The sequence below is a fragment of the Pteronotus mesoamericanus genome, unplaced genomic scaffold (assembly GCF_021234165.1).
Source record: "Pteronotus mesoamericanus isolate MK-2021 breed Mesoamerican mustached bat unplaced genomic scaffold, CSHL_Meso_final contig_25, whole genome shotgun sequence".
Classification (NCBI taxonomy): Eukaryota; Metazoa; Chordata; class Mammalia; order Chiroptera; family Mormoopidae; genus Pteronotus; species Pteronotus mesoamericanus.
Window position 1 is genome coordinate 37,321,333 of NW_026555105.1, and position 13,696 is coordinate 37,335,028.

The window sequence follows — 13,696 nt, forward strand, 5'->3', positions numbered from 1 at the left end:
TGAGCTAAACGCAACTTTTAAGCTATGGACTCAAGAGAAACTTCTGCCCCTGAACTATCTAGAAGAACTTGAACTGGGGCTTTTGCCCATAATAGGAGGTCATCAGAGATAACCTCTTTTGATCCATCTATAGGGCAAGAGGAACTACTAATTACTAAATGTGCTCTCCCAGCAATGACCTTTAGAAGCCCCCAAGGCACCTTACCTCATCCCTAGCTCAGAATGTTTTATATACCCATTTTCCCTTACTGCCTTTGAATCTCCCATGCATGTGAGGTCTCTTGACTCTTGCATGTATGTGGGTCCCCATAAATATGTATGTATTAAATTTGTTTATTATTCTCTTGTTAATCTGATTCATGTTTTATTATTATTATTATTAGACCAGCTGAAAGAAACTTGAAAGTAAAGTTTCTTCCCCACATATACATTTCTGGCAGAAATACCACAAAACTGATGTGTCTCAGTGCAATATCAGGGAGCATACGATTTTTGTCTCATTACTGGTGAGAATAGCTTAGGCCACTTCATTAATGTACTTTAGTATGTAGTGTTATCATTTAAGTACACTAGTTTGCATTCTTTTCTGGCCAAATAGCTTTCCTTTTTTATTTGAATGCTTTCTCTTATAGGAGGAGGAAAAGTTTTCCTCAACACTCATAGAGTCCCTGGGTGGACTTGAAAATTAAACTGATAAAGACAGCTGAGCAGGAGAAAAGCATACCAATTTATTTGTTTTACATGTGACTGAACTCAATCAATACATGATGCAGGAGCCTTCATAAGGAAATGAAGACCTGAAGAAACAGACCTGAGTATTTTTATGCTATATTTTGTTTTGTTTTTTGTTTTAAATTCTCTCCTGAGGATATGCTTGATTTTTAGAGAGAGAGGAAGGTAGGGAGAAAGGGAGGGAGAGAAACTGATGTGAGAGAGAAACGTTGATTGAACATGCCCCATCTGGGCCCCAATCTGCAACCTAGGCATGTGCCCTGACTGGGAATTGAATCTGCAGCCTTTTCGTTTTGCAGGATGTTGCTCCAACCAGCTTGAGCTACACCAGCTGGGGCTATGCTAGGTTTGATGAAGTTTGGGCAGTTGCGGAGGAGTATGATACGTCAAGTAATATGAGGTAACTGTGGTAAACTGGAGGAGACCTAGTAAGGCTGTTTGTTCTTGAGAGATAAGGATGCACTTTAAGTGTAGAGATGGCACCTCTCACATGAAGAGTTTATGACCTGTTTGGGGAGTGGAGGACTGGGGTGATTTTCCTGCTTTTGTTTTCTCACATTCTTCCAGCTTTACATAATCAATATGCCAAGATGCCATGTTTTGGGATGTCCTGTCCTGAACCTCATTATTCTACACTCACCAGTGCTGTTAGAGGACACATTCAGAGCAACTTATTTTTATCAGTGAAAATAATTTGTTAGGATAATGCTCGTACAGTCTTTTGCAGCTTTCTAAGCACTTTTACATAGTCTATTTAAATAACCTCCTAACAACCTTGCGGGGAATGGGGTGGGTGGGGCATATTAAGTATTTGTATTTTTATTAGAGGAAGAATTAGAATTATGGAATTACAGTATACATCTACGTACAACCATGACATAAGTGAAATGAAAAATACTTAAATGGCTATTCTTGGCAACAACTCTTGTTCTGTTTCGTTTCTAAGACTCCACTGAGGCGGGAACACAAGGGAAGAAGAATTTGGGAGGATATTGGGACAGAGGGATGGAAAGAAGGAAGAGGGAACATAGTTAGAATTAGGATTCAGGCAGAACACGGTTGGGATTTAGGAAAGACGGCTCTTAGGCCTGAAGTGAGAAAAAGCAGGTACCGTCTGGGCAAGATTGGGGATCCTAGAGTTAGGGCGGGGACCAACTGTGCGGGGAGCAGGACCGAGAACCCGGTGTGGCTTATCACTTGATAAACGGGTTATATAGTTAGGGCTCAGGTGGGCGTAAGCGATGTGGGCGGGACCAACCTATGGTGGGCGTGGTCAACATCCGCTGGCCTTCGCCAGTTTGGCCTGACAGGGCTGCCAGGCGCTTCCTGGTGTCACCCGCAGAGGGCGCTGGCCGCCGAACTGTTCACAGAGTCGCGAGGCCGGAAGAATCGCGGCACCGCCTCACTCGCTCCAGCCGCCGCCATGAAAGCCTTGGTGCAGCGCGTCACCCGGGCCAGCGTCACAGGTCAGTCGGGCGGGGCCGGGCCCGGGAGGAGCCGCCCCTGACCCCGCGCCCGGCAGTCCTCGGACGCCCCTGTGAGGGTTTCCCCAAACGGTCCCCAGGGCAGTTCTGCCCTCTGAGGCCCTGGCGCGAGCTCAGCGTCGAGTCTCTGGCCAGGCTCTGGGCACTGCCACGGCCCCTGATCGTTGTCCATGTGCCTGGTGGGCCCCAACGCGTCCCTGGCTTCACGATCTTCTCTTTGGGTTCACGATAAGCACACCTTATTATTTTGGTTATGAGCACCTGGTGGTAGAACCTCCGAGCATCTCTATGGCCCGTTCTTCAGTGGAGTATTGCACTAACATGTAGGGAGCGTTTCTGGAGCAAGAACATCCCCCTTTCCAACGTTCTCTTAAAATTTCCCATTCTGCCCATTTTCTATATGCTCCAGTTTTTATGGACCTTGACTAGTCACTGGGTTGTACACCTGAAACGAATTTAACATTGTATGTCAACTGTAATTGAAAAATGAAAAATTATTAAAGAATAATATTGATTTATATAATGAACAAAAAAAAGCCAAAGGCTTTTTTAAAAAGCAAAACAAGTAAACAACCCCAACTGTTTAGTCTTTATGTTAGGGTAGATTTTTTTCAGTTTCAGCTTTTGAGTCAGTGGATTAAAGAACAGTAAATCACTCATAGTCCATTATAAGAAAATCAGACAAGAAAATATTAAATTTTTTTTAGCATAAAACTAAGAGAAACTAAGCTTTACAGATATTTCAGGAATGGGTTGGTACTGGAGCTCCCTTGGGGTTTGAATGTCAGGCGGTGCCTTGTCAGACACCTGAAGGAAGAGGGGAGTCTCTCACTCTTTCCTTAGCTTGCAGGATGTTGCAACACAGTGAAATCTGTGATTCCTTGTCAGGTATATTTATAGATATTATTATTATTTTAAAGATTTCATTTATTTATTTTTAGAGAGAAGGGAAGGGAGGGAGAAAGAAAGGAAGAGAAACATTGATGGGAGAAACATCAATTGGTTGCCTCTCACATGTGCCCTGACCAGGGACCAAACCATCAACCCAGGCATGTGCCCGGACTGGAAATCGAACCTGAGACCCATCACTCTGGGAAATAGCACGCAATCAACTGCATAGCACTGGTCAGAGCTATTACTGTTATTTAAAAAAAAAAATTTTTATTAAAAACATTTTTTTAATTTATTGTCCTGGCCAGTGTGGTTCAGTTGGAGCATCATCCTGTAAACTGGAGGGTTGCCGGTTCAGTTCCAGGTCAGGGCACATGCCAAGGTTGTGGCTTTGGTAACCAGTTGGGGTATGAACAAGAGGCTACCCATCGATGTTTCTGTCTCACATTGATCTCTCTCTCTCTCTCTCTCTCTTCCTTCCCCTCTCTAGAAGTCAGCAAGCATGTCCTCAGGTGAGGACAAAAAAATTATTTATTGATTTTAAAGAGAGAGGAAGACAAATATCAATTTGTTGTTCCATTTACTTATACATTTATTGGTTGATACTTGTATGTACCCTGACTGGGGATTGAAACTGCAACCTTGGCAAATTGGGATGATGCTCTAACCAACTGAGTTACACAGCTAGGGCCTACTCATAGATATTATTATCCAGCAGAAGCAAACAACAAAAAAATGACAGAGTTGACCCTCTTCTAATTGGAACATTAGATTAGTACATGATAAAGTAACAAAACATCAATAATCTAATGCGATTTGGCAAAATGTTGGCTCCTAAGGGTAGAAAATTTTGAAGATCAACATTTGAAGTATGGGCTTTGATTTTCCCTTAAAATGATGCATCTTGGCCTAAGTACTATACCAACACTGAGAGACTGTCTAATGGTAGTAGAGCATGCATTTAACTCTAAATACATATATTAATGTTTGGAATAGGAATATATATTCAAAGATTATTTTTATGAATGAGGTGCTTGATTCAAAAAGATTTGGAGATCATTGTTTAAAATGCAACTTAGTACTAAACTGGGAAATAATAGAAGTTTGATGACTTGAAGCTTAATTTAAAAAAATTTTTTTTTAAAGATTTTATTTATTTATTTTTAGAGGGGAAGGGAAGGAGAGAGGGAGAGAAACATCAATGTGTGGTTGCCTCTTGTATGCTCCCTACTGGAGACCTGGCCCACAACCCAGGCATGTCCCCTGACTGGGAATTGAACCAGTGACCCTTTGATTTTCAGGCCAGCTCTCAGTCCACTGAGCTATGCCAGCCAGGGCTGAAGCTTAACTTTTAAACCTTGGTTTTTGTGTATAATATATTTATCTTTTCTGCGGTAAGTAGAAAAATCATTTCTTTATTTTTATGACATAAGTGTTTTCCATTTTGTGCTGTGTATTGTATTACCAGATTTGTTGATTCCAAGACAAACAGGCATCTCCTGAGAATTAAAATAACCAAGCTGGATTCTCTGGGCAGGAAAACTCTTCTTTTTTACAGATTGGCAAGCTCCATCATGGAAAGTTTTTGGTGTCTTACCCAAAATCACACATGAAAATGTGGCCCTACAATCCTGCATAATGGTTGTTCTCTTCAAAACTCATTTATTTTTGATGTAAAATAATAATGGACATAAAATATGATCATTTTACTGTATTCACATAGCACCTTTAATTTTTGAGTACCTACAGACTTTGCCAAAGTAGTTATAAGAAGTATGTGTGTTATTTAAACAATCCTGTTGGTTATTTAAAGGCACTTTATGGTCCATGGTACTTGTTTGGTTCTGAGTCTCTTTTCCCTTTTGATTCCTTTCTAGTTGGAGGAGAGCAGATAAATGCCATTGGACGGGGCATCTGTGTGTTGCTGGGTATTTCTCTGGAAGATACACAGAAGGAACTGGAGCACATGTAAGATACAGATTTCTAAATCATTGTTCTTCAAAGAACAATGGGATATGTGATGGTTTTATATAAAATATATGTACATACATATACTAAGAACTTCTATAGGATTTTGTTTTTATAAAGTGAGCCCCTGTAACTTTTATCATTGTGACATTTGATGTAGTATGGTTATCTCCGTGTTCCAGATGAGGAGACCGAGGAAGAGGAATCTGTCAAATGTTACCCACTAAGTGAGCAGCAGAGCTGGAGTACAACTTAGCCTCCATCCCTATTTGCTACTGCATCTGTGAACCATTCCCTTAATGCAAAACCTAAGCCTCTTTTCCTATGAATATTTGTTTTTTAATTAAAAAAATATTTTATTGATTGTGCTGTTATAGTTGTCCCAATTTTCCCCCCTTAACCCCTCTCCACCCAGTACCCCTATTCCCCTTGGCAATTTCCCCCCTTAGTTCATGTCCATGGGTCATGCATATAAGTAATTTGGCTACTCCTTTTCCTATACTGTTCTTAACCTCCCCTGTCTATTTTGTACCTACCATTTTTTACTTCTTAATCCTTGCAGCTTTTTCCCCATTCTCCCCCATCCCCCTCCTAACTGATAACCCTCCAAATGATCTCCATATCTATGATCCTGTTTCTGTTCTTGTTTTCTTAGTTTGCTTTTTAGATTCAGTTATTGATAGTTGTGAATTTATTGCCGTTTAATGTTCATAATTTTGATCTTCTTTTTCTTATATAATTCCCTTTAACATTTCATATAATAACGGCCTGGTGATGATGAGCTCCTTTAGTTTTACCTTGTCTGGGAAGCACTTTTTCTGCCCTTCAATTCTAAACAATAGCTTTGCTGGATTGAGTAGTCTAGATTGTAGGTTCTTTCTTTTCATTACTATAAATACTTCTTGCCAGTCCCTTCTAGCCTGAAAAGTTTCTTTTGAGAAATCTGTCAACAGTCTTATGGAAACTCTTTTTCAGGCAACTTTCTGCTTTTCCCTTGATGCTTTTAAGATTCTTTCTTTACCTTTAACCTTTGGCAGTTTCATTATGATGTGTCATGGTGTGACCCTCTTTGGGTCCATCTTCTTTGGGATTCTCTGTGTTTCCTGGATTTGTATGTCTACTTCTGTCACCAAATTAGGGAAATTTTCTTTCATTATTTTTTCAATTTCTTGTTCTTCCTCTTCTCCTCCTGGCACCCTTAAGTTTCGCATGTTGGTACATTTGAGATGTCCAGAGGCTCCTTAGCCTATCCTCCTTGTTTTTGAATTCTTTTTTCTTCTTACCATTCTGATTGAATGTTTTTTTCTTCCTTGTGCTCTGAATTGTTGATTTGATTCTCGGCTTCATGCCCTCCACTTTTGGTTCTGCGAGCATCCTGATAACCAGTGTTTTGAACTCTGCATCTGATAGATTGTTTATCTCCATTTTGTACAGTTCTTTTGCTGGAATTTTGTTCTGTTCTTTCATTTGGGCCCTATTTCTTTGTTTCTTCATTTTGGCAGCCTCCCTGTATTTGTTTCTGTGTATTAAGTAGAGCTTCTTTGACTTCCTGTCTTTTTAGTATGTCCTACTGTAGAAAAGCACACCCATCTGGATGAATGTGGCTTCTTTAAATCCTTGGTTGTCAGACTTCCATACAGCTCGATTTTCTGATGTTTCTGGGTGATATTTGTTTTGTAGTCTAGTTGTATTTTTGGTCATAGTTGTGCAAAGAGGTGAGGCATGTTTACCTGTACCTCCATCTTGACCAGAAGTATAATCCTCATCTGGCAGCGCCATTCTTCCAAACAAGTCCCAAAAGCCTGTTTTTTAATTTAAGATATATTATCTGGCACTGTTTATGCATTTTTAAAATGCCCAGTTCTTCATTGTATATATAAGGATGTGTATCTCAGATAGTTTAAATTACTTTCTCAAAGTTACATACAGATACTTATCAAAAAGCCCAAATCCAAATTAGAATCTAGGCTACCTGACCTGGGCCAGTGCTCCTTTACTAAAGTAAGGGGGTTTGTCATTGCTGTTGCCTGACTGGCTGTCTTAGCATGGGTAGCTACCCCCTCCCCATGTTAACCCCTGCCTGTGCCTTCCTTTACCCCTTGCCCCAGCACCACTTGACACATTTACTTCAGATGCTCAGATCTGTTTATTTTGCTTTTTGGTACCCAGAGCCTGAGTATAATCCCACCCCATTGCCCCTTTTGTATTATATTGAAAATCAGACTTGGAACACAATTCCTGCTAAAGTGCTGATGACTGATAAGTATAGTTCACTAACACTTTAGGGATGTTGGCATTTTAGTAAATGACCCCTGGATGCTCAAGACAGTAGAGTAGTATAGTGGTTAAAAACTGGGGCTCTGGGTCTGACTCTCTTTATGGCTCTGACATTTTAGAGAGCTAATACTTATCTTGGTGGTTAAGAGATTTGACTCAACAGAAGACAAACCTTGTCTGTGGAGGGGAGTGATGAAAAGTGCCCACCATAGCAAATACCCATACAAAGAGTCAGTGAATTTCTATTTGTATAGCCCTTGAACATGTCTTCAACGACATCCAAAAAGGTGGCTCTCCAAAGGTGGAATTTGAACTTTCGTGCAGGTCGTAACCTGTCATGCTTTTCAAATCTGATCTTATAAATGTTACCTAGCCCTCTTCCTTGCCAAGGTGGCTGTCCTTTGTCATTCATATGTATAGAGAAAGCCCCTCTAGGACTTAAGGAGCATGTGACATAGTTGTTAAGGTATCTTTCTCCAGTACTTTTTGCATAGTGGCTGTAAACCTAAGTTCTCTCCACGGTATTTGCTGAATTGTTCATTTTGAGTAGCTCCAAGAAGGGATGTAAAAAATGGGGTGCCATTTATTCCAATGTAAAGATCGAATTCTTCTATAGACAGTTAGAATTGGACCCATGTTTTGACATAATCTCTACTTGAAGGAGCAGATAGCGAGTCGTTGTCATCTTGGCTCCAGTTCCTCCTGGCAGCTGCTGTGAATTGGAGGGTCGATACAAAAAACAAAAAACAAAAAACAAAAAAAAAAAAGGATATTCCTAAACAACCCCATGAGGTAGGTAGTAATCAATCATTATTACTCCCTATTACTGATGAGGAAAAGGAAGCACAGAGTGGAAAATAACTTGCCCAAGGTAACGCTTTCTATAAGTGATGGAGTAAGCACTATGTTCTTGTTTGGCAGGATGATGGTGACATTGGGAGGGTGTGGAATGTTTGGGGGTCTTGCAGTTCCTCAGGTAGTTTTCACTGCTATTTTTCCCCTTAGGGTCCGAAAGATTTTAAACTTACGTGTATTTGAGGATGAGAATGGGAAGCACTGGTCGAAGAGTGTGATGGACAAACAGTATGAGGTGCTGTGTGTCAGCCAGTTCACTCTCCAGTGCGTCCTCAAGGGCAACAAGCCTGATTTCCACCTGGCAATGCCCACGGAGCAGGCAGAGAGTTTCTACAACAGCTTCCTGGAGCAGCTGCGCAAGACATACAGGCCGGAGCTCATCAAAGGTAGGCAGGAGAGTCTCTGGGACACTTCCGGGCAGGGGGAGAAGAGAATCTGCAACTGCAATTTTTCCTTTTCAAGAAAGTTCATTGTTTATGCTTATTACTTACTTAAAACAACATAATGGCTGCTGCCACTGTTTATTGCTGTACATGTCCTCTGAATGCCCCGGACACCATTTACTCTTCTTCATTCTTTTAGTCACATTTGAAAATATTTAGCAACCCTGAGGTACATTTGATATAGTGGTGTTTTATTTTGGTTACTTACCCTGTCTGACAGAAATATAATACAAGCCACAAATGTGAGGAACATGTCATTTTAAACTTCTAGTACCAATTTTTAAAAAAGTAAAAGGAAACAGGTGAAATTAATTTTAAAACTGTATTTTATTTAGCCAATGTATCTAAAATATTATTTCATCATGTAATTAATATAAAAGGTTATTAATGAGATAATTTATATATTTATACATTTTTTTTGCACTAAAGTCTTCTTCTAAAGCTGGTATGTTGTTTATACTTATAGCACATCTCAGTGTGGACCAGTGGCATTTCAAATGTCCGATAGCTATGAATGGCCAATAGCTGTGATATTAAACATGTAGGTTTAAGTCTTTGTTTATTACCTGCATATTGTCAAGAATGCCAACCTAGTTTGACTAACCAAGAGTTAGTTTAGAAGATGCCTTGGAATAGTGGTCCTGGTTTGTGGGAGACTTAGGAATCTTTTTAAGAAGGCAATTCTCTTCTAGTCTTTTTTTCATGGGGTTAAAATGCATTTAAGACCATATTGTTTTGCCTTTTTCTTCAAAGTTCCTAGAAAAGAATATTTAGTCTTTTTTGGTAATGCACATCAATTTCTACTTTCTAAGTAGAATGTCTCTTTTGCTGCCATCATATCCCTTTGTAGACTTCTAGTAGTTGTTACTGATTAACTCTGTAGTATTTCCTATACTTTAACTTCCTCTGGATTAAACAAATCTAGATCTCTTATTTGTTTGACCTATTTTCAACTTTAAGTAATAAAAGGTGTTACTTGATTTTGAAGCCTTGTAGCAAAGCCCCACATGGAAGATTGTCAGCTCATCAGATTTGCTCATGTTTTGAAGCGTGATTTTTTTACTCCATTTAGAATTTCCTTTTATTTTAATTCCCTTACTTGTATAAAGTGTTCATTTGTCATAAAGACAAATGGATTCTATGTGATCAGGACACTCCTGCCTTAAATCAAATTTCAGTCTTTACTAGGGCCCTAGTAGAACAGAATATATTTGCATTTTCTGGAAATAACCAAGTTTAGAACTCCATCCACAAGTCTAGTCATGGATATCTCCAGTATTTTTTTCCTGCCCTGTGTCCTCTGGGATCCTTCAACATGGCTGTGTTGCAAATATGTTTACCCCTAGAACTGGTAGTTAAGGCAAATCCTCTGAATAATTATTTTTCTTTGCTGAGTCAAGGATTAAATGCTACCAGCATTGTCTTCTCTGCTTGATGTTTGTGGAATCTTCCTATTTCTGAGTAATGTCAGATATATTTGAGAATGCTCTTAAGAACTTCCATCCAAGATGGAGGCATAGGTAGATAAACTTTCACTCCTTGTACAACCAAAAGAAGGATAACAACAAATTTTAAAACAGAAAATAACCAGAACTGCCAGAAAATTCAATTATATAGAAGTTCAACAACCAGGGAGTTAAAGAAGAAACATTCATCCATATTGGTATGAGGAGCAGAGACAGGGGTCAGGGTGGAGAGGATGCATGACAAGGCATCAGCTGGAGGACCAGGCGGATGAGGTGGTGGCTGGCGGAGCAGGCAGTCTCACATTTGCATGTGGCTAAACTGGGAGGAACAGCTTGGGAGCGAGATAGACTGTGCCATCCAGGGTTCCAGTGCAGGAAAAGAAACCCTCAAAACCTCTGGCTGTAAAAATCTGTGGGGGTTGCAGGGACAGGAGAAACTCCCAGCCTCATAGGGGAGTCCATTGAAGAGGCCCACAGGGTCCCAGAATGTACACAAACCCACCCACCCATAAATCAGCACCAGAAGGGCCCAATTTACTAGCAGGTAGCAAGGGAAGTGACTGAAAGTCTGCTGAGAGCTGAGCTAGTGGCATTGTTCCTTCTCGGACCCCTCCCCCACAGACAGTGTCACAACTCAGTGACCTGGGTTGCCCCATTCTGGTGAATACCTAAGGCTCCACCCCTTCCAACATAACAAGTGCAATGAGACAAAGAAATGTGGCCCAAATGAAAGAACAGATCAAAGCTCCAAAAACAGAACTAAGCAATGACCAGATAGCCAAACTATCAGATGCACAGTTCAAAACACGAGTAATCAGAATGCTCACAGAAACGGTTGAGTATGGTCACAAAATGAAGGGAAAAGTGAAGGCTACACAAAGTGAAATAAAGAAAAATATACAGGGAACCAACAGTAAAGGGGAGGAAACTGTGACTCAAATCAACAATTGGGAGCAGAAGGAAGAGATAAACATTCAACCAGAACAGAATGAAGAAACAAGAATTCAAAAAAATGAGGAGAGGCTTAGGAATCTCTGGGACAACTTTAAATGTTACAACATCCTAATCATAGGGGTGCCAGAAGGAGAAGAGAAAGAGCAAGAAATTGGAAACTTATTTGAAAAAATAATGAAGGAGAACTTCCCCAACCTGGCCAAGGAAATAGACTTCCAGGAGATCCAGCAAGCTCAGAGAGTCCCAAAGAAGTTGGACCCAAGGAAGCACACACCAAGGCACATCATAATTACATTACCCAAGATTAAAGATGAGGAGAGAATCTTAAAAGCAGTGAGAGAAAGGAGAGAGTACCTACAAAGGAGTTCCCATAAGGCTATCAGCTGATTTCTCCAAAGAAACCTTGCAGGCAAGAAGGGGCTGGAAAGAAGTTTTAAAAGTCATGAAAAACAAGGACCTATACCCAAGATTACTCTCTCCAGCAAAGCTGTAAATTAGAATGGAAGGGCAGGTAAAGCGCTCCCCAGATAAGGTAAAGTTAAGGAGTTCATCATCACCCAGCCGTTATTATATGAAATGTTAAAGGGACTTATCTAAGAAAAAGAAGATCAAAAACTATGAACAGGAAAATGACAAAAAACTCACAACTATCAACAACTGAACCTGAAAAAAACAAAGCAAACAACTAGAATAGGAACAAAATCACAGAAACAGAGATCAGAGGGGAGGGGAAGAGGGGAGAATGGGGGAAAAGGTACAAGGAATAAGCATAATTGATAGGCATGAAATATATAGGGGGAGGTTAAGAATAGTGTAGGAAATGGAGAAGCCAAAGAACTTACATGTATGACCCATGGACATGAACTAAGTGGGGAGAGGAAATGTTAATGGGTGGGGGATAGTGTGGAGGGGAATAAAAGAGACAAAAAATAATTAATAAAATGTATTAATATAATATATTTATATTAATTAAATAAAATATATTTAATTAATATAAATATATTTAAAAATGAATTCTTTTTTTTAAAGTTGACAAGTTTATTCTGCAAATGAGAAAATCATATACATTTTAATTATTTTCAAGCCTAGCTTAACTGCAATAATATAGAAGTTTTAAACTCTAGTATATGTCAATATTTTATAGTTGGTGATTTTTTAAATAACTGGAGTTCATTAGGTATTTTGAAGTCAGAATAATTTAGAGTAGTGTTAATTTTTCTATATCTTACAAAATAAATTTGAAAATATTTTTCCCTTGGGTAGGGGTAGAGTGACATGACCATGTTATGGTTATATTTCTGAAGATACATAGCACAAAAACATAAAGAAAATTTCAGTACCTGAAAGAAAAATGTTCTATTTAAAATAAATTTCACCACGTGTTTAATTTTAAGTAATTTAACAATAGCTTTTATTTTTATTTCAAAGTTTAATAACTTTCAAGAAATATAGTTAAGCTCTATAAAAAATGAATTCTTTTAAGTCCCTTGAAAGGGGGAGCATGAGCAATAGTATAAAAACATAAGTGAAGGCACTTTATTTTTTATTTAAAAATTCTTACCCAAGAACATTTTATTGATTTTTAGAGAGAGGAAGGTGGAGGGGGGAGAAAGATAGACAGAGACATTGATGTGAGAAACATTTATCGGTTGCCTCCTGTACACATCCTGACCATGGATTGAACCTGCGACCCAGGTATGTGCTCTGACCAGGAATCGAACCGACAGCCTTTTGGTATATGTGGGATGATGCTCCAGCTAACTGAGCCACCTGCTCAGAGCAAGTGTATGTACTTTAAATGGAAGAACATTGATGATTGTTAAGGAATCCTCCAGTGAAAAGAAAACAGCATTCATTTAAGTCCTTAAAGTGGAGTGTTGTGTGTATTATTAGGTGCTTTGTGTTCCTAAAAATGTCTTACTTCTTGAAATGATGTGTTTTATTAAGGTAATTACATAAAGTGCCTGAAACAATGTACTGTACACAATACAATTTTATAATGGATCAGAATTTAAGCTCACAGGATGTTATACATCTGATCATTTTGATGAAAAATCAACTTGAATTATGCAAACAGTTTTATTTAAAATTTTTTTCAAATCCTTTGGACTTTGAGAATCATTACAATGATGTCAACAATGTATCATTTTCTCTGTAAGCCTTTATCTCTTTTATGGTCTTCAGTGGAACAAAATGCATAGCAGGGGTCTCTGACCTTTTGGTGTCTCTGGGTCACACTGGAAGAAGAAGAGTTGTCTTGGGTCACATATTGAATAAATTGTGACACGTAATCACAAAAAAACTCATAATGTTTTAAATAAATTTACAATTTTGTGTTGGACCACATTCATAGCCATCCTGAGTCACATGTGGCCTATGGGCCACAGGTTGGACACCCCTGTAGCATGTTTTACATCCTTGCTGTCTTTTAGTTAATTTTGAGATGTTGGCTTCTATCACCAACATGGGAAGCTCTCTGTTAGCTGGAGGGATGTTGGAATACAAATAAACTGCTAAATATCTTTTTTTTTTTTATTTTATTTTTTGACTAGTTTGCCTTCAGCACTATTTTATATTAGTTTCAGGTGTACAGCACCGCAGATAGATATTCATATAGGTTACAAAG

The 13,696-nt window shown here is 39.1% G+C and overlaps 1 protein-coding gene across 1 annotated transcript in view; it reads left to right on the forward strand.

Annotated features, from left to right (window-relative positions):
* Nucleotides 1–2,081: 2,081 nt before the first annotated feature.
* DTD1 (D-aminoacyl-tRNA deacylase 1) overlaps nucleotides 2,082–13,696 on the forward strand; it is a 293,729-nt gene continuing 282,114 nt past the window's right edge. The window contains exons 1-3 of the mRNA XM_054574118.1: nucleotides 2,082–2,198; nucleotides 4,985–5,075; nucleotides 8,358–8,593. Coding sequence (XP_054430093.1) covers nucleotides 2,156–2,198; nucleotides 4,985–5,075; nucleotides 8,358–8,593 — 370 coding nt within the window. The 5' untranslated portion in view covers nucleotides 2,082–2,155. The remainder of the gene's footprint in view (nucleotides 2,199–4,984; nucleotides 5,076–8,357; nucleotides 8,594–13,696) is intronic.